This window comes from Lingula anatina, chromosome 2 (assembly GCF_051362555.1).
Source record: "Lingula anatina isolate TDL-2025a chromosome 2, LinAna3.0, whole genome shotgun sequence".
Taxonomy (NCBI): Eukaryota; Metazoa; Brachiopoda; class Lingulata; order Lingulida; family Lingulidae; genus Lingula; species Lingula anatina.
In genome coordinates, this window is record NC_141768.1 from 32,008,826 (window position 1) to 32,033,704 (window position 24,879).

The 24,879-nt window shown below is 34.7% G+C and overlaps 2 protein-coding genes across 4 annotated transcripts; one reads left to right on the plus strand and one right to left on the minus strand.

Annotated features, from left to right (window-relative positions):
• Positions 1-900: 900 nt before the first annotated feature.
• On the minus strand, positions 901-17,184 carry LOC106151627 (mismatch repair endonuclease PMS2). 2 transcript variants are annotated; one of them, XM_087005056.1, is made up of 23 exons: positions 17,049-17,184; positions 15,791-15,961; positions 15,124-15,210; positions 14,550-14,652; positions 13,891-13,993; positions 13,375-13,544; positions 13,085-13,163; positions 12,737-12,831; positions 11,634-11,733; positions 11,196-11,280; positions 9,772-9,851; positions 9,184-9,411; positions 8,727-8,823; positions 7,213-7,901; positions 6,906-6,990; positions 6,684-6,786; positions 6,210-6,377; positions 5,699-5,799; positions 4,626-4,694; positions 4,214-4,251; positions 2,937-3,041; positions 1,861-1,896; positions 901-1,501 (listed from the first exon to the last, which is right to left on the minus strand). In XM_087005056.1, exons 2-23 carry the CDS (start codon positions 15,921-15,923, stop codon positions 1,439-1,441), a joined length of 2,817 nt encoding a protein of 938 aa, XP_086861182.1. In that variant the 5' UTR covers positions 15,924-15,961; positions 17,049-17,184; the 3' UTR covers positions 901-1,438. The 2 variants fall into 2 exon arrangements, with proteins under 2 accessions (XP_086861182.1, XP_086861183.1); XM_087005057.1 differs by having other exon boundaries at positions 16,905-17,052.
• On the plus strand, positions 17,035-24,879 carry LOC106166781 (evolutionarily conserved signaling intermediate in Toll pathway, mitochondrial). 2 transcript variants are annotated; one of them, XM_087005058.1, is made up of 6 exons: positions 17,035-17,159; positions 18,076-18,793; positions 20,943-21,138; positions 21,544-21,767; positions 22,901-23,120; positions 24,341-24,879. In XM_087005058.1, exons 2-6 carry the CDS (start codon positions 18,104-18,106, stop codon positions 24,607-24,609), a joined length of 1,599 nt encoding a protein of 532 aa, XP_086861184.1. In that variant the 5' UTR covers positions 17,035-17,159; positions 18,076-18,103; the 3' UTR covers positions 24,610-24,879. The 2 variants fall into 2 exon arrangements, with proteins under 2 accessions (XP_086861184.1, XP_086861185.1); XM_087005059.1 differs by lacking the exon at positions 17,035-17,159 and adding an exon at positions 17,323-17,462.

The window sequence follows — 24,879 nt, forward strand, 5'->3', positions numbered from 1 at the left end:
ATCAAAATGCCCCACTTGTCCTTCCACAGTGCTAGGTGTCATGTTTAATGCTTATGTATTTTAATTTAATTTCTCACTGAAGTGGTTCTAAGCAAAAATGTCTTCAAATCTTATGGGCCCATATCATGTTTGAGGTGAATATGAAGTTATACGATTTTAGCTTTTGTAGTTACTGAGAAAACTTAAAAAATACGTAGGTACCAAAATCATCTTGGAAGGATAATTTGATATTAATTAATCCATTCTTTTATAATCAACTATATCTGAATCTGATGCACTTGACTTAATGTAAGAAATAAGTTATATTTAATGCATTTAGCCTTTATTATTTAAAATGATCATTATTATGAAAAATATATCAAAGATAAAAATGTCCTTCTGTAACACCATTTTATAAATTTTCCAGATAAAAGTGTCAATAAAATCATAATTAATCATCAAAACCTAAAATTTCTTTGGATTCTGGTGTCTTGTGGTGTCTGGCTTCAGAAATTATGTTTTGTAAGAAGCAGTCTTGTTTTTAATTTTAAGGTCTGCGGACCAAATACCAAGGAATGGCCCTGGTCAAGATTTTGTAAGATTTCTGACCTCAGCATTTGCTCTATCATAATATAAAATTTTATTTATTTATTTATTTATTTTTTGTTTCAATTTCTTCAGGTGTCTGGACAAGTTTTCTGGTGCCTTGCAGTTTTCTACCGAAGCTGCCTGCAATATACTTTCATGGTTTTGGTTACACAACCTGTGCATGCGTAGACACCCAAATTATTGAAACTGTCTACACCGTATATATCTGAAAATGTAAACAAGATTGTTGGGCTTGTATTGGAGTGTGCATGTTATAAAATCTTGGGTTTGGTACATCTTCTGCTCAATCTCCTTACAAATACATCTAAAACATATGTCTACAAGGAGAGAATCCAATCATTTATTTCACAATTTTTCTTTTGTACTTTCCTTTTAGATATTTAAGCAGTTTCTCTTATTAACTCCAGCTCTGCCAAACTCTTTTTATTGGAAGCTTGCAAACTAAGTATTCATCATAATTGCCAAGTAATCTCCAATGTGGCTCTCATCATATCCAGCCAATAATCTGGTATCCCAGGTTTATAGGAGTAGCGAGTATTAGCCTTACAAACACAAACCATTTATTTCTCTTTAACATAGACATCTCTCATTCAATAATTAGAAGTGTTTGTTTTGCCAGTGTTATTTTGACATGAAACCATCATACATGTGTATTCCACTTTCACATATGTCCTTGTTTTGATCTTATTCTGGCAGTGTCCAAACATTTTGTTTTTATCCAGTTTGGGTACAAAAAGAATGTATATGATATTTACAAGATCAAAGTTCATATCTGATATCATTCAAATGCAGAATTGTGGACATACATTGTGGTTCAGTAAGTCACTTTAGAGGATGAAAGTCATACATGCTAGTCTGGCAACATGTGTAGGTTGATAAGATGGCGAATGGTTGGTCGACCATGTGGGCAGTTCTGGAAATGATAAAAAAAAAGACTGATACTTTTGTTCTATGTACTGCAACTGATATAGTGTGATATGCCAACAAGTGAGAAATGCTATTAAAATAATGTATTATTAATATAATTATATAGGTATGGTATAAAGTTAAAAGATATAGTTTTTTCAATGAAACTATATTAAACTAATAGTTACCTGACTGCTATTACTCAGTTCTGTGACTGATTCACCAGTAAGTTATATTTAAGACAAATTCCCAGCATGTGTTACTTAACTAAATGTTTTTATGGTTTTCATTGCATGAAATCGATATGAAAATGAGCACTTCATCTTAGTGTTAAAGCATTTTTTGTGTAAATTTGAAGCAACCTACCCATGGCTGATCCAGTTCCCCCATGTGACAGAGAAGCTGAAATGCAACACAAGTCCTTTTAAAAAACATTAGCAAGTTATGCCAGAAATTCACAATAGTTTTATAATATCTTCAACAAGTCCTAATTAAAGGAACAACAACTCTTCATGTGAGATTCAAAATTCCACAATAAATACGTTGTAAACAATACAAAGAAATATAATAAATTCCATTTAACGGTTATCGCAATTATTCTGAAAACTATGCTTCCCATTGGACAAGACGGACCTTCATAGATATTTACCTGCAGTAGTAATCTCTTAAGAGATGAGTACAAAAGGCAAAATAATATCCTCAACTAACAGATTCATTAAAATGTATGGGATAATTTGCCGTTTACCCTGGGAAAGTCCATTGTATGATACTTTTCCCACCAAAATGAAGTTGTTATTCCTTTAAGTCTATTAATAGCTTTCTGAAAATAAGTTCTAAATTTTCCATTTTAACATTATTGTACGTAAGCAGGATAACAACAAAATAACTAGCAAGTGAAAATGACAAATATACAGACAGTTTATACAAAAAGGAGTGGTGACAACAATGAAGCATTTCCACCAATGTACACAGGTGCAGCTGAGGCAATGTTTTCCTGCCAAAATCAGTGTACTAGATACAAGTGGTCTTTTAGAAACAACACAATTTCTTTAATCACATAGCTGTTTTAATGGCTGCAGATGCCAACTGCAGCTGATAAAGTAAACTAGCACAATATAATGAATGTAAAAGATATTCACAAAATATACCCAAATACATATGCTGAAGCCGATTTGCAGAATGGATCTGTATTATATAGACCAAAGAATTTATGCAAGTATAAAGAATGCTGACTTGGAATCCCAATCCCCATGTTTTCAAGGAAAAACTGCAATCAATAATTTTTCCAATTTGCCAGCAGCAGTGATTCCCTGGACTGACACAGTGATCAGATTATATACAGACTCTGTCTGAATATAGAAATTCAAAACTAATAAAATTTTTAACTTTTTGCAAATCTGGAACAAACAAGAACAGAACTTGCGTTTTAAAACATTTCATACCTTTTTCATTTCTGCTTTATCAAGAGCTGTTCCTACCATTATGGAACTTCTACATGCTCTTGAGGCAAACATCTGGCGCACTCTGGTGGGACGGCACATGACACCCTGTAAATAGAACGTTGTATCAGTACTAGTACTTCACCCCTTGACATGGAATACTTGCCACAATGCAATTAATTTAGTCAAAACTAAGAAATAATAATAATTCATTAAAATATTCTTGAATGTTATCTTCATTCACACTTGGTCCTCTGGAACTGATTTATAGATGAGGCATTTATTGGTCATACAAGTTGACAACACTGATATTTTGCTGTTATGTACTTGACTATTACCCTTGAAAACTGACGACCTCACCTGATGCCTTTATTCAATATACAATAGAGGATCAGAAAGGCAATACCGCAAATGCAAGTGCATTTGTGGGGGAAAAAAAAAAAACACCACCTCCAGTGTTGTACTTGACAAGGTGTACAAAATGCAGCTAACAAGAGTTCTCATTTTTTTTTGTTGAAAACTACAATTTATAACAAAATCATGGGGAAAAGCAAAAGGTCAAATCCAAATTTGTGAAGTGCAGTTAGGTTAAGGGTCAAATTCAAGGTCACAGAAAGACTGTCAATATACGAGTTCCTATTCAGGTTCAGTAGTATCAATGGGCATATCTGTGCCAGTTTTAGAGATATAAGGGCAGAAAATTTGCAAAGATCAGTTTAAAGGTCAATTTTAAGATCACATTTATATTGCCAGTATATAACTTCCTATTCAAGTTCAATGGTAGGTATGGGTATATCTCTGCCAGTTTTGGGGATATAATGGAGGAAAACCTTGCAAAGTTTAGTTTATAGTGAAAAATAGGCCAAAAGTCAATATCAAGGTCACAGTTAGATTGTCAGTATAAATATCTTCCTATTCAAGTTCAATAGTAACAATAGACATATCTCTGCCAGTTTTGGAGATAAGTTTTGGACTAAAATGTTGCAAAGTTCAGTTAACAGTGAAAAGTAGGCCAAAGGTCAATTTCAAGGTCACATTTAGATTGCCAGTATATGACTTCCTATTCAAGTTCAATAGTAACTATGGCCGTATATCTGCCAGTTTTGGAGATATAAGGGACAGAAATCTTACAAAAGTCTTTTTGCGAACGAGAAGGGTCGGGACTAAAACCAAATAATTTAGTTTAATACTTTTAGTAATTTTACAGTCACAGCACTTTTTTCCCAATGGTCAACAGCACTTTAAAGCTATTAAAAGCCAACTTCAATTACTTCACTTACTGGTGAATCTGTCAGCATGAATATCAGTTCTTCTATATCTATAAAAATATTGTTTATGGAATATGAAAAACATTCAAAGTTGGCACTATACATTTTCATAAAGGTTACAAACATATATTGTGAACCAACAATAAAACAGAAAATTACAATAATGAGACATTGTTATATGTATAATTCTGTGAAACAAAGCTTTTCCTCAATCACCAAGGAATACCCTATCCAAAATGTTGAATAAATTACCAGCTACAAACTTTTTTTGAGTTAAAATATATAGTATTTAAAGTTTTTCTGAAGCCAAGTCAGAATTTGAGGTATTGAGCTAAAATTTACTATGCCGGGGCAATAATTTACACCATAGATTAACAAATTATGTAAAACATTTTTTGTTGGTAGCTTTCACTTGTTTACTCACCTTCCTTGCCAAATGTCCAGTTCCTGCTTACAGGCATGGAGACCAACTTGACACGCTGAGTTGGTACAGCTGAAAATGAGAGCAGATTTAATCTATAGTGTAGATACAGAGGTGCAGCACCACCTTCAAGCATAACAATATGGAGGAATAAAAAATCTGGCAAACAATGGCTGTTACACCTCAGAGTAAAGTATGTCATTAAAAAAATCTTAAACTGTAAAATCTAGAGAAGAACTCAGAGAGCTCAGACCTCTGCCAAGGGAGGTCAGGTCAGGGCTAGCAAATAATGTCTGTGACGTGTACTATTAAAATAGGTCAAGAAGTAATTACTACTGCATGTGTAGCTTCAAAGCAGAGTGTGTCTCATAGGTAATCCCTATCACACCCAAAATATAATAATTTTTTTTCTTGGCCCAATTGTGGCCAATCCTGTAAATTTTATCAAAATCTGCCTTTGACATTTTGCATAATACTGCAAACAGACTAACTAATTAAATAACAGAACGGATTGGTAAATTTCAAGTAAAACAAAAATATAGTCTTGCATTTATGGGGTAAATATCTAAAAATTTACCAGATGGTGCTTATTTTTTAACCCAACTTATTTGCCAAATAAAGTTTCATAGCTAATGAAATAAAACAAAAAATACAATTTGGCAGTAAAGGGGGCAAAGATTAAAAATCAGTTTGTGCCTTCCTTTTTAAAGCTCCCTAGTAAGTTCAGTACATATATATATATATATATATATATATATATATATATATATATATATATATAGAGAGAGAGAGAGAGAGAGAGAGAGAGAGAAAGAGAGATAACCCTTCATTTTACAGAGACTTCACATCATGATTAGGGACCATTCCCACAGATATTTGGATCGATCTATCTCCACGGGGAGTCTCACTAAATTGTTAACTGCTATCTGCTATCGGCAAGGCCCAGTTAATTACCCCCCTAGCTGACCCCCCTAGACAGACATTTAAGCTGATAGCAATTTAGCTCCCCCAGGGAGTTAGGTCAATCCAGATGGATCGATCCAGGCATGGGAACCCAGTCTTATAATTGCCCTCACCATCTTCATTTATTTGAAAGTCAAATCCGTTCTTCCGGAAGACTTCTAGATTGTCCACTAGTATAGTTTCATTGGCTGCAGTCAATTCCAGTGTTTGTGGACTGAAACAAATGTTGCCTATAAATTTTTGTGCATCAATTAAAGTAAAATGCCTTCTATTTTCAATCTGAATTGGTTAAAAAGATACACATTTCTAGATAAGATCTGATAAGGCTGTATACAAAACAAAACAGTCAACATACACAATACATATACACTGGTCAAACAGTGCAATAATAAGGTCTGTAATGTCAAGCAGCAAGATATGAACTCAAGTAACAAATATTTGTTGGATGACCAATTTCTCTCATCAATTTAAAATGCCCACAAGTGCTGTAACCAAAACATGGGTTTGTATGAGTTCTTTTAGCTGCACTGTAAGGGAAATCAATGTGATAGGAAAATAAAAACTGTGCAATGCTGACATAATGCTGGATATACCTAACGCGTGTGTCACACCCACAGTACTTACTGTATCAATTTCTGGCTCTGTATCACTGTATGCTTTTGCAGGTTTTCAAAATTATACTTCTCATCGGTTGCATGTTGATCAATGATAAAAAGATCAGGCCCTAGTTTACCTATGATAAATCCTAGGTTAAACTGCCCTAACACTTCCATTTCAGGAAACATATCCATTCTGGAAAAATGCCCATTGTACAAAATGAATAAAGTTCACAATGATGCTGATCATGCAATTCCTACAAATTTTATGAGGAAACCAAGTGGCTTAAAAGTTTAATAAAAATGTAGTGCTCATATTATACTAATATGTAAAATGCAATTAACATTTGACAGTGTATAAATACATCCCAAATTTATATTAGACATTTTCTTACTATGTGCTAATGGAAAAAGACATTAAGATGTGCAATACTTTGCCATCTCCTATCTACTTGACAATGTCTTGCAATGTTTTATTATATAAGAAAAACTAAATGATAACCTTATCTCTTTTTTCAGTTCTTCCTCGGCTGTTGTATTGTCAGTTGGAGAGATAGTGGCTCTAAATTTTCTGCACACCTCCCCTGATTCTTCTTTACTCAATTCTATAAATAAATAAATAAATGAATTAATAAATAAATTTTACAAAATGACAAGTTCTCTTTAATTCATTAACATAGAGCAAAAAAATAAAAACTACAGTACATTTTGTTAGACTCTATACCTCTTCTCTTCTGTAGCATTTCCTTCAGATCAGACATGGAGAAGGGAATAGCATGCTCTTTTCGTTTCACACTTTCAAACTGGTCCTGCAATAAATCATACAAAGTCCAATAAACGTTTTTATAAATAAAGCCTAATATCCATCAAATGAAATGCAGTGCTGTTGACAGACAATAAGTCAAAGAGATTACCTGTGCTGTTTTCACTATTTATCACAAATAACAAAGAAAACAAAATATTACATACATTTAAAAATCTCATTCAAAAATATCTAAGTTAAAAATGTATAAATAAAAACCTATACAGACCACTTCTTTTTGTGTCACTTGTATATTATTCAGATTCTCTCCCTCTGCCACAGTCTCATCAATTTTGTGGCGAATGCCAGCTTCTTTGACGCTTTCACTATTTCTACCGTCTTTAACAGTATTGTTTGAAGAAAACACTTCTCTTATAGCAGATGGTAAATGTTTTGAACTGATGTCACCATCAGATATTACACATTTCCCTCCTAAGTTGCTTGCAGAATCCTCTGCCATTTGTTTATCAGATAATTCTTCAGCATGAAAAATTAAAGACTTAGTCCTGCTTTCCAGGTGAAAATCTGACTTTGAATTTGAACTTGACTCAAAAGTCTTATTTGTAAAGCCTAGATAAACATCATTTGCACAACTGTCTCTATCATTATGTTGACCATATGTTGTTAAACTATCAGAATCTACAACATTTAAAGGTGAATCATTGTCTTCTGTCATTCTGTTCCACGACTGGTTGAAAGGCGGTCCTTGGGACACAGAATCCTCCAATATGTGGATGTCTGATATTGACTCGGAATCTGCTCCATCTGAAATCTGACTTGCGTAAGTTTCCTGTGAAGCAAATGCAGAGTCTGGTGATGATTTAAGATGAAGACCATTGCCACTTTGGTTAAGAATTTTCTCAGAGGAAGTTTTAGACTTGAAACTGTGCAATGACACAAAACTATCAAGACATCTCTCTGAAAATAAAGAAACAAAATTTTCATTCATATGGAGGAAGTGAAAATTGCATAAAATTTTTAGCATAGTGGACATACACCTCTGAGTATACTTAAATAACACCCGTGAGTATGCTTCTATAGAACAATATGAGCACCAATTAATTTTATGAAGATCATTATATTTCCAGTGTAGATAATATCAAGAACGTATTACCAAGAATTTTCCTCCAAAATGACAAAATCAACCCAGAAAAATGCACTCTTAGTTGGATTTATTCTCAGAAGCAAGGCTCAATTTTTATATCTGTTAACTGCTGAAGGTTTGGTCTTTCCACAAGAGTGTGATTTAACATTGTTTCAGTCACACTTCAGCATGAAATCAGCATTTAAAAACAGCTCTAAAACACAACTGCTAGCCTTCAGTATAGGGGGCATTTTTCAGGCCGATATTGGCCATTTTGGTTGAAAATTCTTAGTAATACTTTCTTGAAAATATACATGGATACACAAATGTCTTTCAGTTATAATTAATAGTAACCTCATTGCTCAGGTGAAGCAACAGGTGAACAGCAGTAAAAAGTCTTCATGTAAGGATGCAATATGTTATCATAATAATAATGTATTGCCAGATATTATTTAAAAATGATTTACCAGTTAATAATTGTGTATGCAGTACAAATGTCAGTATCAGTGATTTAGTAAAATATTGTGTATTACCGTCTCATAATTTTATTTACACAATGAAACATCTGCATGTGTATTCTTGTTGAGGCATAACAGATGACACACTGTCTTATAGCAGGTGCCCTCAGTGGTGGCAATCAGCACAAGATCCATACTCACGTTTTGACACAGGAGATCCATCAGCCTGCTGGACATCTTTGGCAAACGCACTGGAGAAACACCTTTTCAGCTTTGCGAGTGTGGATGGCACTGGTTTCTAAAAAGTTTTTAGTCTTTTAAAACCATATGTATATACATGTAAAACCTTAAATGTGCAACATATTTTTATAGGTACATGCACTGTCTGGGGAGTAGGGCAAGATTCAAGTTGAAAAACACATGAAAAAATGAAACGTAAACACATAACATCGAGATTTCTTAGGCCCCCCAACAGAAAATGAGAAGGGTAGCTCAATCCTGTTGTGATTAGGAGAGGAAAGTTAGAAATATGAAAAAAGACCAGGAAGTATAAAATAACTGTCAACAATGGTTGTAATTATAAAGAGCTGAAAAATGAGAACAAGCAGATGTGAGAGATGCGAAACAACATAATTTCAAGTCCATACAGATAAGTTACCTTTTCATTTTGATCTGGCTTTGCAGATGTTGGACTGGTCAATGTAGACACCGAACTGGTCAATGCAGACACTGGACTGGTCAATGTAGACACCGAACTGGTCAATGTAGACACTGGACTGGTCAATGTAGACACTGGACTTGTCAGTATGGTAGGGAGGGAAGACAGGACAGGATTCGTCATTGTATACATTCTACCTCTAGGCTCAAACATTTTCATCAGAGAGGACTACATGAAAAAAGAATGTAACATTCAAACCAAACATTTCAGCACATATATATATATATATATATAGAGAGAGAGAGAGAGAGAGAGAGAGAGAGAGAGAGAGAGAGAGAGAGAGAGAGAGAGAGAGAGAGAGAGAGAGAGAGAGAGAGAGAGAGAGAGAGAGATTGGAGGCAGTGAGAAGCACCAAAATTACTTGACATGCCAAGTTTTATCAATAAATGGTGATCCATTATACAGTATGTGCATAAAAGAAAAACCAGGCCAGATTTGGCATGTAGGTTTCTCAAAACAATGAAAGTCTTAGTCAGAGCAGAAATTCTTAAATTTCATTATTCTTTTTACAAATCTCTTCTGTCTCACCTTCACTGTTGCCAGTAGAAGTTTTTCATTTTCTAAAAATACCTGTCTCTTGTCTGGGGTCACATTGACATCCACACTCTCTTAAATGAAAACGGTCTAATTATAAAACATATCTTAAGCTCATATTCAAACTTAAACAAGGCATCACAGCTGCCAAATCTACAGACAAACGGCAAAAAATTTGGTGTACAAAATAGGTTATTTGATGCAATATTACACAGTTCATATACAAACAATAAAATCCCAACATGTGAAAAATGAACATCACACACACACACACACACACACACACACACACACACACACACACACAAAAAAAAAAGAAAGAATCCAATCAGGGTAGCTTTTCAACACAACTTGAATATTAATCCTTAAAATCATTAATGTAAGTTTGAAGATAATATTTAAGTGACAGTTTTCCTTTTATACTGTTACCATGTCAGCACAAAAAAAAATTTTTTTTGTCAATTTTTTAATTATTTCCTCCAGATAACATGGTTATTCAGAAATTACAACTAGCACACAGTTTGAGGTTCATGGGAGTTCTAGGTCCCACAATGAAAAAGCAAATATGTAAAAAACACGGAAAAAAAACAAAACTTCAAGAAAAAGACTGGGTATCCAACTTAAGCTGTATTTCAATTCTATGAACCTTTTCAATCAGTTTGAGAATGATAAGAAACATGTTTTTCTTTAATGGTATTTATGGTGGCAGTGACCAAAAAAAGGGGTCTTGTAAATTTTGATGCAATATTACATAATGCTTAACAGCATAACCAGCACCATTTTTTTTTTCATATGTATCATCGATATTCAAAAAAATTAATTAAAAAGGTTTTCATGCCCATGGAATTTTAAGTCACACCCTGAAAATGCCATAATGTGAAAAATGAACATTTCACAAAAAAAAAAATCATCTGTTGAGTCTAGGTTTCAGACTTAACCTGTACTTTATTAATTGACATCAGTTCTGTACATTTGAAGAGAATAAGTCACATGGTTTACAATTTATTGTGTTACATGTAAAAGTCCACATCAACATGGAAGACTTGATGTTGGCTATATGCACAGACACAATATGTCTGTACATAAAAATTATTTCTTGTTTGAACATTGGGAATAAAAGGTTCTTATGTGTGATATTGAAACTTGTATAAAGACTTGTCGTATAACCTATATACTGGTATATAGGTTTAATTCACATGTTCACTGGACTTAACTGTTAGACGTGGTCCTTTTATTAACGGTTGAAATAATATGCCTCATACTATTAGTTAAGAAACATGTTTGTAGAAGCTATTTCATATAACCATCTTTACCCAAAAGTTTATAAAGAATCTATTCTGACAATAAGGCACCTTTCTACATTTTGTCATTTTCATATTTTATATCCTATAGACGTTATCAATGTAAAGTGTGCTCACCCTTTTCAAGAGACACATTCAAGGCCACAAAGGGGTACTGGTGTCTGTTGTACATGTGGTAGACTTCATTGATCACTTTAGATAACTAAAATGAGACACATGAATGCAACAAGTGAGTTAAGCATATATTCACAAATGTAGACAATTATATATGCAATCTGGAAAAGGCTTCTTCTGAGACAGCTGCTTTTATTTTAAGACACGTTTTAAAGCATAACATTGGAATGATTTTATATACCAAAAGCAGAAGTGTCAAATTTAATGTCAAGTACAGCAGCAGTGTCTCTGTGACTGATGAAAGAGACAAACTACATGATCTATAATAAAACCCAATCATATAAAAGTGACATAGAAATCAAACAATCTATGAAAGGTTGTATCATTTGTGCATTTTCCTTAAAACAGAATTAGTAGAATTAATGAAGTAGAATTTCTTACTTTAGTGAGATCACAAGGTCTTTTATTGATGAAAAAGAACTGTCTGTCGGTGCTACTCCTGCCAAGACCATGATCACATTTAGAGATGAACCCTGTAATTCTTAATAAAGTACCACTGCACTGAATATAATGAGTCTATATATATATATATCACTACAGGATCAGAGGCGATACTGCCTCCAGGTATTGTACCACCAGCTGGAGTAAGATCAAATCCAAGGGCATCTCCACATATGACTTTCAGTCAACCATCTGTGGAAATTTTTACCATAATTCCTTCGGTTTGGGAGATATTTAGCATTTAATTTTGCAAATTTTGGACAAGGATGCATTGCAACAAGTGCCACACCTAGACCTCAGCACCGACAAAGCCCAAAATTTACGTGGATCGAGTGGAGATTATATATCCGACCTAAATCCAAGAGATGTGTGCGCAGGTTCTTGTAGTCTAGGAGAAGCGGTAACAGTGACTTAGCATGGAGTCAGCAGAACATGCGGGTCAGGACTAAAACCATGTGTACCGCCAGCGCCTACGCTGGTGGTACAATAATGATACATAAAAATCTTAAATATTGATTTTAATCTTCAAAACTCTAATCTGAATGAATAATTTTTATTGTTTAAACAACAACACATACATATATTAAATAAATAAATAAAATAAAATAAAAAAATAAAAATAAAGTAATCATTTAGAAACTACCTGGTTTAAAAAATACTATTCTACAACACTCAGACTTCTTAAAAATAGACAGCAAAACTTGGAAACATACAGACAATGAGAAAAAATTTAAAAATTACAATGAATCTTAAACAAATATGCCATAAAAGCTTTCTTAAAACAAGTAAAATAAAGTAAAACAATGATTTTTGCCAAAATAAAAAATCAAGTATTTTTTGGAACAATAATTGGCTCATCCTGATTTTTAAAATCAACCTGCTCTTTTACGAAGCAGTCACAATGAAAATAATAAATAACAACATTTCTAGCAGTTATGATGTAGACAACAGCTGTGGTGGACAGCAATGGTATAACACACAGAGATTAAAATATATGCAGACATTTACAGCATCTGTATATGAAAACAGCAAATGCTACTTACTTCAACAAACCATTCTTATTTGTACTTTTCAAACCATATTCCTCTGCAGTGTCATCTTCAGGCTGGCACTGGGTGAAGTCCATCAAAGTGTTCAACTACATATACATATAGTAGACAACAAAAGGAAATGGATCATTACTTAAATATGTCCACATAAAAATATGATTGCTTTTTATTTTGTTTTATTTTTTGTAAAATGTTTTTTTTTTAATTCAATGTTTATCTCCAGCTTTCTGTGGAAATAAATTTGAGATTCAATGTACGAGTTCTTCAATATACTGAAATGACTAGCTACAGAATTTAGTTAACTGCAACAAGTAGGTTAAGGCAACTGTCTCATTTGCATACCTGCTTGGCCCCAAACACATTTGTGATATTTTCTCTCATTCCTGGGTTTCCATTTGTGCTGATGACTGTACTTTTCTTCCTGGTCAGGTATTACAGAAATCAAATTTATAGTGATAACAGTAATAACATAATTGTTGCTAGGTGAGGCAAGTAAATATAAACCCCTTTTCAGGCTGCAGATTTTTTCTTAATCCAAGAAAATTCTTAGCACTGGGCAATTTGATTTTTTTTTTACTTCAAGCTGAAGATTCTTCCTCCAGGTAAGTGTTTACAATTGCACTTCATCTTACCCTTTTTCAGTGACATTGGTACAAGAGATCCGGACACCAGTTGCCACAATGCAATAACTATTTAACACCTGCACCATCTTGCTGAACTCCTTTTTCAGATTCCTCTGGAACTCCTTGTGTCTGACTGGCAGAGTGGAGAACAACTGGGAAAGACAAACTGTGGTGCCTTGCTGAAAATAATTGGGGAGGATGGTCTCAACTGTCACAATCAGGGCGGTTTGTTACAAGTAATAAAATTACAGGTGGATCTTCTGCTGCCATTACCATGAGATTTTCAAGGAAATGTTTTACAGATAAAACTAGGAGAACATGATCTGACACATCCTTTGTAACCTTCAAGCTTTCCACAAAATACTTGCAACACATTTCTTACACTGTTACAATATGCTTTGCATAAGCTTTTAAGTTGTCAAATAAGTAGAAGAATCTTACATAAATGGTGTCTGTTCATTTATAATTATTAGCAGTTAATTCATTTATATATCACTTATGGAACAGAGTAACAGTAATGTTTACCTGCCGGGCACATGGTGTTTGGTTAATCAGCTTTCCATTGTGATCATACTCTAATTTTGTCCCCACTTTGGCATCAACATGGCATGTAGTTATGGTTAATTTGCTAAATTGAATATGAATGAGAATGACAAACAGCTCAAAAATCATAGCAGTGTGATAGTAAATGAGTATATTGTTGTCAAATCATCTTGACTTAAAGATCAAAGAAAACTACTTATATTTCTTAATAATATCGACTATTATTATGAGGAAACCTAGAAATAATGGAAAATTAACCAAAAACAACTGCTACAACTTCAATTTCAGTTATTCTTGTACATTTGAAAAATTTTCTTTACAATTCAGGCACCAGATTTACAAATCTATTGCTTTGGACTGCTGATTGATATCACAGAATGTAAAAGTATTTGGTAGAATGTGATACTTGAAATATTTCTGCTGAAATAACAGCTTTACCACATATAAGTAGCAGTGTGAGTGAATGTGCCAATGCATACAGTTGCGTGTAATAAAGTAAAGTCTAACTGCAGAAGTTGGGGCAGTGTACTGTTTTTACATGTATGAAATAACCTCACTGTTAAACAATAAATGAAATTTCAAACATAGCTCACTACTACATTGTAAATATTTCTAACTGCTATGGCAGTCTTTATAATCACCTAAGAGCACAGAGAGAGCTCAGAGCCTCCCCGCGGAAACCAAACGTCTCCACACTAACCAGGTCAGCAAAGTCCTGCAGCTTTGAGGTGTGGTGTTTTAATGCTGGAAAGTAACCATACAGTAATCCATCAAATTAATACACAAAAATTATGCTTCTTCAGTAACAAGCATTCACCAAAAAATTTAATATTCAGCAAAATGTTATATTCAACATGTTCAAATAAAGCAAGTCTGCTGCATTGGAAGTCCATACTACCACCTAAAATAACCTAAAGGTCAAGGGGAGAATATATTTTCCAGCCCCTAAATGTTTGACCATCGACAGCCTGGTGTGAATAAAACTCGGAAAAAAAAAAAAAAAAAAATATATATATATATATATATATATATATATATATATATATATATATATATATATATATATATATATATATATATATATATATATATGGTTTAGAAAAGGGTGGGCATCGTTATCAACATGGGCAGACAATGATCACCATCTAGATAAAAATCATCATCTCAGTATTAAGGAGAAAGAACTAGAGTCAGTCTAGCATCTTGACTTCTTACTGAGTCCCTCAAAGTTGCTTTCCTCCACCCCAAGCCCATTGTCCACCACCTCCACCAGGTCACTGCCATATTCCCTGAGACGCACCTCTGAAATGTGGAAAAAGAATGGATGAACCCATTGCTCAGAGTTAATGCATAACTAGACACCAAAGATGGCACATATACAGACATAAAGAAAATTTAATGGAACAGAACAATGAAAGCCAGGCAAGATGAATGGAGAAAGTTTTAAAACTAGATCTAGACAGCTAATCTTACATATATACACTCAGTAACAGAAAAAAGTAATTTCCAAGCTTTAAATTGAACAAAAGGCTGACACAGTGGTACTCCTAAATCTTGAATACAGTTTTTGATATATGCATCTTAAAACAGATCATCAAGAGTGAATTAATAAGGGTCTACCATTATCTACACAGGCTGGTAGCCAGGGGGATTCAGGGGGTCGAAAGAACCACCCTTTTTGCCATGAAAAGGTCCCCTCTGGGTAAAATTTTACCAGTACAGCTTTTAACTAAATCTAGGTTGAAAGTCACAACAGTCAGTGGTATTTAGCCAACTTGGATAAAAATCTTTTTACTAGCCAAAATAAACTTTATACTAGTTTATAGTGTGGCCATAATTTTGACAAGCTACTAGTAGCATAAGCTTGCCTAAAAGTAGCTACCTATAATTGAAGCACCAGCATCAATACTGTTCTCCACAAGTTCTTTCACAGCAGTAGCTAAGTTCAGCACCACCTGTCCTGAACATATACGATGCACAGACTTCTTATCAATAGCCTGGATGCCTGCAGCCATTTTATCACACCAGAGAAAGAACTAACTGTATGCAGGCTCTGAAACAAAATAATGACAATCATTAAAAAATAAAACATTAAAAACACTGCATGGGAATATAGTGCCTATCGACTGAAGATGCCTAAAATGCCACTAAACACACAAAAAGGTGCATGATCTACTCTGGTATTAAAATGTGGCTTAATTACAATGCATGTTTAGCAGATACTGTTCCTGTGATTATAAGTGGCCAATGGAACATCTTGAGTACAGATGATATAAAACGTGAAAAAATGCAGCTTCTACTTAATCATTCTGGAGGGGAAAGTTTTTTTTTTTTTTTTTTTTTTTGCCAAAGATGTGGTTACATGACAATGATACAACTGAACACATACTGTAAGAGGCATCGTTCACATGGAAAGTCTATTTTCTAAAAATCTATTTTCTATTCGCAGTATCTTATGATCACGGTCTGTGCCCTGAATATCCCGCGGCGTAATTACTGGCAGCGCGAGCCAGTTACTTATACAAAGCTTTAATTAATTCTCGGCAAGTGCAACCGTCATGATCCGATGGCAAGCGATGCGGCAGCGGAGGATGAGATTTTATAGAATGCGAGCACAGCCGAGAATTAATTACAGCTTTGGAAGTAACTGGCTCGCGCTGCCAGTAATTACACCGCGGGGTATTCAGGGCACAATCCGTGATCAGAAGATATACCGCGAATAGAAAATAGATTTTTAGAAAATAGACTTTCCATGTGAACGAAGCCTAAGATACTCAGTACAATCTGAATATAAAAAGGCAGATCTGCTCGTCCAAACTACTGCACTGTACATATACCAGTAGAGATGCGTTTCAGGATGAAAAAAGTGGACTTTACAAACACAGATTAGATTTCCAACACAATAACTCTGTGTCTGTACATAAAAATGGAAGTAACTTGTTGAAAAGAGGAATATTTGATTCTATTATAACTGCAGATCGATATAATAAACCTACATCATATCAGCTACTAGTAGAGCTATCGTCGCCTTCTGACGTAGGATTTGCTATTAGAACTAATTGGAGATAAATAATCTCCTTAGAAAGCTAGCAGCCGATTCCTTTATTTTGTGTTGTTGCTCATTACCAAATATGACTTACCAAAGATGCTAATTTGGGTCAATCATAGTTGTGGTTAGAGCTCCCGCCACACTGCGATTGGGTCAGCCCAAAGCGAGACTGCCACACTTCCTGTGTTAAAGATCTGCCGCCGTGAGTATGCATCGTAACTACTAGCAGTGTTAGAAATTAAGGCTGGACCGTCTGCCCGGGGTGACAACTTTCAGAACGGGCTGAGAAGTTTTCCCACCTGGCAGACATTCAGTCCAGCTACTTTTCAAGATGGCTAGACTTTCGGTCCAGCAACTTATTTTCCTAAGAGGCAAACACTGGTTACCAGTAGTTTAGATATCACACTTTTTATGTTTACAACTTTCAGTGGAAACTTTCGGTTGTGTTTGCATTATAAACCGTTACAGCTGGCAGTTAAGTAGATCTTGCACATATTTTCCACAGGCATGTATCAGGCATAATCTGCTAGTCTAGTCTACCATAATTTAACCAGAAAAACTCTCCGAGAGCGTATACCTTCGCCAAGGCAGCATTATTATTATTATTATTATTATTATTATTATTGATTATTGATTGATTATTGATCCGAATCACCACCGAAAACTAATTACTTCAAAGTTAACCCATTTCTGACCTATCCTGAAAATTTCATCAAAAAATCCTTATAACTTTTGAGTTATGTTGATGATTGATTTTTGATTATTGATTGATTATTGATTCGGATCACCTCCAAAAACTGATCACTTCTAAGTTAACCAATTTCTGCCCTAGGAAAAAATCAAAATGTCTTATAGAAGGTCAGTATCTTTTTAATACAGAGATATGTTTATTATTATGGACAACTGATAAAGCATACCTGCATGAATCGCACATGGTTTTCCATCTAACTGAAAGCATAATGGCATGTATTCAACACTTGGTTGTCATCCTTGTGAGGCAGTAATTCTAAAAACCATTAAAACATTATTTTCAAAATAATCTTTCCTACTCCACCAGGTAGCAGAAAGTTACTTCCATTTAATATGTTAAATTGTAATGACTACATTGACTTTTTCAGATAATGCAGTTCAGTGAATAAGTGGAAAATGATGACTGCATCCCAGGCATATCTCACAAGAAGAGTAATTCTTGGCTCCCAGTGTCATTTAGGATGTCCTTTAAAGAGTGCTGGAAGGCTAGTAGGTGTTGTCATAGGCAGATATCTGCACAGACACCATCATGGATCAGAGCATGGTCAATGCAGTTTGTGCCCAGTGTCAAGTGACTCAGATACATGGAAAAAGAACCTTATTGTTACTTCTCCAAAGTGTCATCACTGGACAATCAACCCTAGAGACACAGCAAGCAATGTGTATGATTTTAAACATGTTTTATTAAGTGCCCCGAGGATGGGAGGGCGACACTTTGAGGTAACTAACTCATTGGATACCAAACTGTCACACCTAACACATCTGATAAGACAAGCCAATGTTATCACTCTACCCAACAGATGTCACCACTCATCAGCCAATTCGAGATGCGCCAGAATGATTCTGACCAAGAGATATTTGTTTTGTACTAAACCAAAAAGGAAAGTTGAAGAAGAAAAGGGGGTTAAAACGAAAGGCAGCTTCCTACAAGGTGTGGTTGCAGACCTTACAGAAGCAACTGATGACAGCCACATAACACAGTTACAAGAGGAGCTGTTCCAGAAACCTAAAGAGAAAAACAGAGAAACTTTCATTGCTGCTGTGTCTCAGTACAGGAACACACCTAATGTGTATCGCAGGGGAGAGGTACTTTGTTAAAAACACCTGCATCCATTAGTGTTATCCCTGTTATAGATGATGCATTTTTATATTCAGACACTGTAAGTGTCTGTATATATTCTGATTGGTCTGTCTGTCCGCATTGTCACTGTTACTGTCCAACACATGACGTTCGCCCCATAACTGCCAAACCGTACTTTTGTTTTACTTTAAATTTACTGAGTGGCTTTGTTTGGTAAAGAAGCAGATTGCTTTTGAAAATTAGCACAATCTGTTTACATGTATGGTAGTTATTCTGTTTTTTGCACATTTTGGTGATGTTTGCCTCTTAACTTCAAAACCGTATTTTTGTTTTTCTTATAAATTTACTGAGTGGCTTTGTTTGGCAAAGAAGCAGGGGCCCGTTTCACGAAGCAGTAGTTAGTTAGAATAACTAACTACTGAACTATCTCACTAACGAGAAAACTTTAGGGGTGTTTCACGAAGCAGTCGTTAACTCATCGCTAAGTTCAGTCGTAAAGTTCGGTCGTTAGTTCTCTCGTTACTCACCGTAGTCTCGAAACAGTTTACTGGAAGTGGAACTCTTGCGTAAAAGTGTCGCGAAAGCTCTAACTCTCCAATTTCCGGCAGCTGGAAATGCATAAGAACGTCTGCTTTGAGGTCGTCGTAAAGGATCTCTACCACATTTTTGCCGCTCTTTTTGTCACAGCTAGGCGCAACCTCTCGTAAATTGCATCATCGCGTGTATATTCTAATAGATTCTGCCTATCATAAAAACCTCGTAGTGTACGTTGCCGTCTGGTGGTACAGATAGTAAGAAAGGTCGTTGCCATATTGGATACAAAGACAAACGACAGACAACGGTAGCTAAGCAACCTTTCTATTTCATTCATTACGCATGCGTACGATGAAACTCTAAAGTTAGCGACTGGTCTGACCAGTCGCTAAATATCCATGGTAACAACGACACAATACAGAGCGAGAGAACTAGCGATAGCTTCGTGAAATGGCACTCATAACTAGCGAGAGGCTAACTACCGATCTCTAACTAACTACTGCTTCGTGAAACCGGCCCCAGGTAGCTTAAATGCTGTATGATAAGGTAGAATTCCAGATTAAGAGCATATGGCGATCTTGCTCTTCAAGTCTATGGACCAATTGAGTGGAACAATCTCCCTATTTTCTTAAAAATGATAGAGTCTGAGGACAATATCAAAAAAGAATTAAAAACTTATATCTTCAAAAAGTTTTATCTTTTACATTGTACAATTTATTTTTAATATCAGTTGCATTTTCAATTACATTTTAGTTCACATCTTAATTTCTTATTATTTTAACTACCTTTTGATTTTACTTTATTCATCTCATTCTGTTCATTTTACCCATGTAAAGTCTACTGAACATTTTATATGGATTTTAGACTATAAATAAATATTATTATTATTATTATTATTATTATTATTAAATTTACTGAGTGACTTTGTTTGGTAAAAGGGCAGGTTGCTTTCAAAAATCGGCATGATTGGTTAACATTTACAGTAATTATTATTATTATTTTTTCCACAATTTTGGTGACCTTCGCCCCTTCGCCTTGTCCATGTTACCTGTAGTACTTAATGTAAGAGGATAAGAGTGATTACGCTGTTTTAAAGCATTATGTAATAGTGCATCAAAATTGGCCAAAGCATTATTTGGTGCACTCTTTTCTGCATAATGTCTGAACATTTGTCAGCTTTGATGCCTTGTTTCCTGTATTGTGTCTGAATCAGGGGTAGCGCTAACACTCGCTAATTTAGCCAAATGCTAACTGACTTAAGTTAGCTAAACAAAAACTGGTTGATTTGACTGAAGTCAAATTTCAACCATTTGGAGAAAAAAGTGATAAAAAAGTAGTGATTTGGCTTAGAGAAAAAATTGCCAGCGCTACCCCAGTATGTTTGTCAGCTTTACTGTCTAGTTTTAGATTACTACTATAATCAAAGCCATTATTTTGACAATAATTATCAGATTATATTAAAAGTCACAACTGAAGATAGAATTTTACAGTTAAAAATGTAAGAAAACAGTATAATCATATGAAAAGATAACAGTAAATTCCATTGTAATACCACATACATAAATACTGTATGTTCTTCAGCAGTTTGACACAATATAAAATGCTGTTATCTGTTTTTAGGTTGAATTCATCAATTCAGCACTAAAACATATGAAAGATTTTAATGTCAGTGATGATTTGGATGTGTACAAAGAGATCGTGGATATTTTCCCAAAGGGCAAGATGAAGGCATCAAATGCCTTGCAGGCAGATTTTATGTGGTTTCCCAAGCATCAGGATTTGGCCCTGAAGTTGATGCATCAGATGGATGAGAATGGTAAGTGTGCTTCTTGGATAGTTGAGCCATTGTTCTGAATTTTGGTAGGCGAGAGATGCTGTCACAGTGTGTTACAGTATTTTCTGTCATTGCAGTTGTGTCACAGCCAGTTGCTAAACCCAACAATTTTTATGACTGGAGTGTTTGGGCTGTCTACCAGAAATCTTCCTGTTAAAGATGCTAATGCCAACACATACTTTTAAATAGCATAACTTAAAGAAATACCAAATGTCATAATTTAATATTTCCAAAAGAATGATATTATATGAAAAGATATTTCTGCCTCTTTCTGTGTTATATATAACCCTTCGTTGTTTTCAGCAACTTATTTGAATAATTGTGGCAACGGCAATGCATTATATACCCGTTTGAAAATCCCTGCATGTCATTTAACATTAATTTCAGGTGTGTTACCTGATGAAGAGTTTGGTCATCTCCTTGTAGACATCTTTGGGTTAAAATCTTTTGTGGTGCGCAAGTATCGACGTACTTTATACTGGGCAACCAAGTTGAAGTATGAAAACCCTTATTATGTACCAGTTAAGTTGCCCTCGGATCGCTTGGAGCTTGCAAAGATGGCTTTGGAAAAGATTTGTGTAGATTTGGATAACAGGATAACTGTATTTGAGGTAATATTTACATTTATGAGATATGGACATTGAGTTCAAGTCCATGCGTTTAACATAATAATGTGAAGTTAAAGGGTTAACAATTCTTTGTATTAAATCTATATTTCACAATAAAAACATTGTTAACAACTCAAGGAAATATAATATATTCTATTTCACCACCAAAAATGGCAGTTAAAGCAATTATTCTACAATCTGTTCTTGTCATCCAACTATGTGACCTCCATAGATGGCTATAATAATCTCTTAAAAGATTATAACAAAAAAAGCAAACTTTCTAAAAAAAAAAAAAAAAACGAACTAAATATGAATGTAGAAATGGATTTATTAACCATTGGTAAGAATGGGAAAATTGTTGTTTACCCCAGGGAAATTCTTTTTTTTTTTTGGCTAAAATGAACAGTTGTTATCCCTTTAAATTTTAAACAGATTAATGTGTGTTAATCACATATAATTATCAGGCATGCCATTAAAGCACAGATGTAGATATTGAAGTTTTACATAGTTACGGCTAAACTTGGATCTTAATAATTTGTGTTTAAAATGTTTTGATTTAGTTTTCAGTCTAAATATTTTAAAATTCCATGATTAGTTGTTTATATTTGTTGTAATTTATTAATGTTAGAAAATAGGTTCATATGTCATCCATAGGTGTGTGTGTGTGTGTGTGTGTGTGTGTGTGTGTGTGTGTGTATATATATATCCAGCGAAAAGTTCAGCCAATTGAAAACTTACATATGACATGAAATTACAAGCATGGCAATATGTACAATGACTGCAAAGTCAAATAGACATTCATGTGTTTAAAGTAATAAACAAACATTTTAAATATACATGAAACAAAAACTTCAGATTGCCTATGGATGTCATATAAAAATCTTAGTATCTCTGAGAATTTTATTACACAAACACACACATAGAAACTTTTAAAAAATTATCAAATTAAAACTGCTGTTTTGTTCTGGTAAAAAAATACTTTCTTGTTGATCACGTCCCAATGGCTGATGGCAAAAACACTGGTCTTGTTATGAAGTTCTTAAATGTAATTGATATCATCAGTGGCACCTACACAATCATCGGATTTTTTCCTGCCTCTGTGCTGCCTCATCTTAATTACCATTCCCATGTTTCAGAGTAGTGCCTTGTCAGAGACTGCAACCCCAGAAGAGCTATTCATAGCCACAGCTCAGAGTGGTCAGCAGCAAGCCCTACTGGCTGTCCACCCTACTGACCAGCCAGTGGTAGTGGAGGGAGGGTTCCTGGTCTGGCTGAGACGGGTACCTGTGACTTTCTTTGTCTTGAAATCAGAGAATGTGGTAGGACACCCAGAGGACACCACCAAGGAAGAAGATGGTGAGTGCTTTTGTGCAATGTGACTGGTCATTTGCCAAGGTTCCAACAGGCTTTTAACACTATTCCTACTTACCCTCTCTACCAGGGCTGCAGTTATTATATATAAACTGTCCGGAGCATTTATGCACAATTATAATAAATAAATAAATAAATAAATAAATAAACAAGATATGTGTGAACCCCAACTCTGAGTTTCATGGGCATACCCATAATGTGTGCCTGATCATCATTTTTAAATGGTGTTAGAACGGTTTATTTACATGGCGTGACGACACTTACATCACACGCCATGGCAGCTATGTCACCTTGTGACGACACATGGTAATAATTTTAGTTCTTTTATTTAGAGTATCTGAAGCAGACTCAACTGAATATTCAACAGATCCACGGTAAAAGTTAGTTACTGTTGTACGAAAAGCATTCAGCAAATTATTCATGGCCTTAATAAGAAAATACTCAAAAATATGTCAGTTAGTACTCAAGATAAGAAATGCAATTGTAGATTTCCAAACAAGTGCTCTTTGAGAGGGGAATGTTTGTCCACCAATATTGTGTACCAAGCAACATTCACTACAAAGAACAAATGTGTGAAATATATAGGCCTTTGTGTTGGCTAGTTAAGATATAACAACCACACTTAAGTCATTTAGGGACAAATATATGCTGTTGAAACTGAGCTATCTAAATATATTCAGAAATTAAAAGAAAGTAACACTCAGTATGACATTAGGTGGGACGTCATAAAAAAATCAGTGGCACAAAGGAGAAATCAACATCTATGCAACCTTTGCCTAGATGAAAAACTGCTAAATATGATAACACCAGATACTCTAAATAAAAGAATTGAAATTATTACCATGTCGTCACAAGGTTACATAACTGCCCTGAATGTGTCATCATGTCGTGTAAATAAACGGTTGAAACACTTTTTAAATAAACACCTGATGATCGGGCATACCCCAGAGTTGGGGTTTACACACGTTTTGCGTTTCTTTATTTATGTGCGTGTGTTTGTGGTTGCCCAATTATTACAGTGGAGAAATGTATATATTTATGTTGTGTAAGTTGCCTGGTTAGTAGTGATTTAAATAAATAATTGAAATGTTCAGTATTAACTTTTCTATTATTGCTCTTTGTCACAAAAATATCTAAGTTGCAGTGTTATTTTTGGAAATTTATATATTCAGCTCTTATTGCCTTTTTATCTTTTTTTTTTCTAGAGTTTGACTTTTCCTTCACCTCCTTCTTTGGCACCACAGAGGGGGGAGTTTGCCCACCTGACACCTCTTGTGAACACCACCAGGAGGATGGAACCATCTATGCCATTGCAATCACCTCATCTGGCAGTAAACCTTCCCTTATCTCATGGATCGACTGTTTACAGAAAACAAACCCCAGACTGAGGGAGCTGACTGTTTTGTTTAAGATGAGAACTCCAGAGAGTGGCATACAGAAAATGGAGAATGACAGTCAATCTGCCAGACAGTGAATTGCAAGTCTTTTGAAATCTGGGTGAAGTTTAAATGAGGGGTGGGAGTTTGAAGTCCTCAGTTGGTATCAGGATCTTGATGTTGACTTTTATACCACTAAATCCAAGATTAACTAGAGATTAACTAGAGAGGCGATATGAACTCCAGGTATTGTACCACCAGCTGGTGGTACGAATAACAGTGCTTTTGTATTCGCACATCTGTTTTAATTTCTTTATGGAAAATCTACTTCAGAAGCAGAAATAAAAAAAAAAAACATGAATATATAA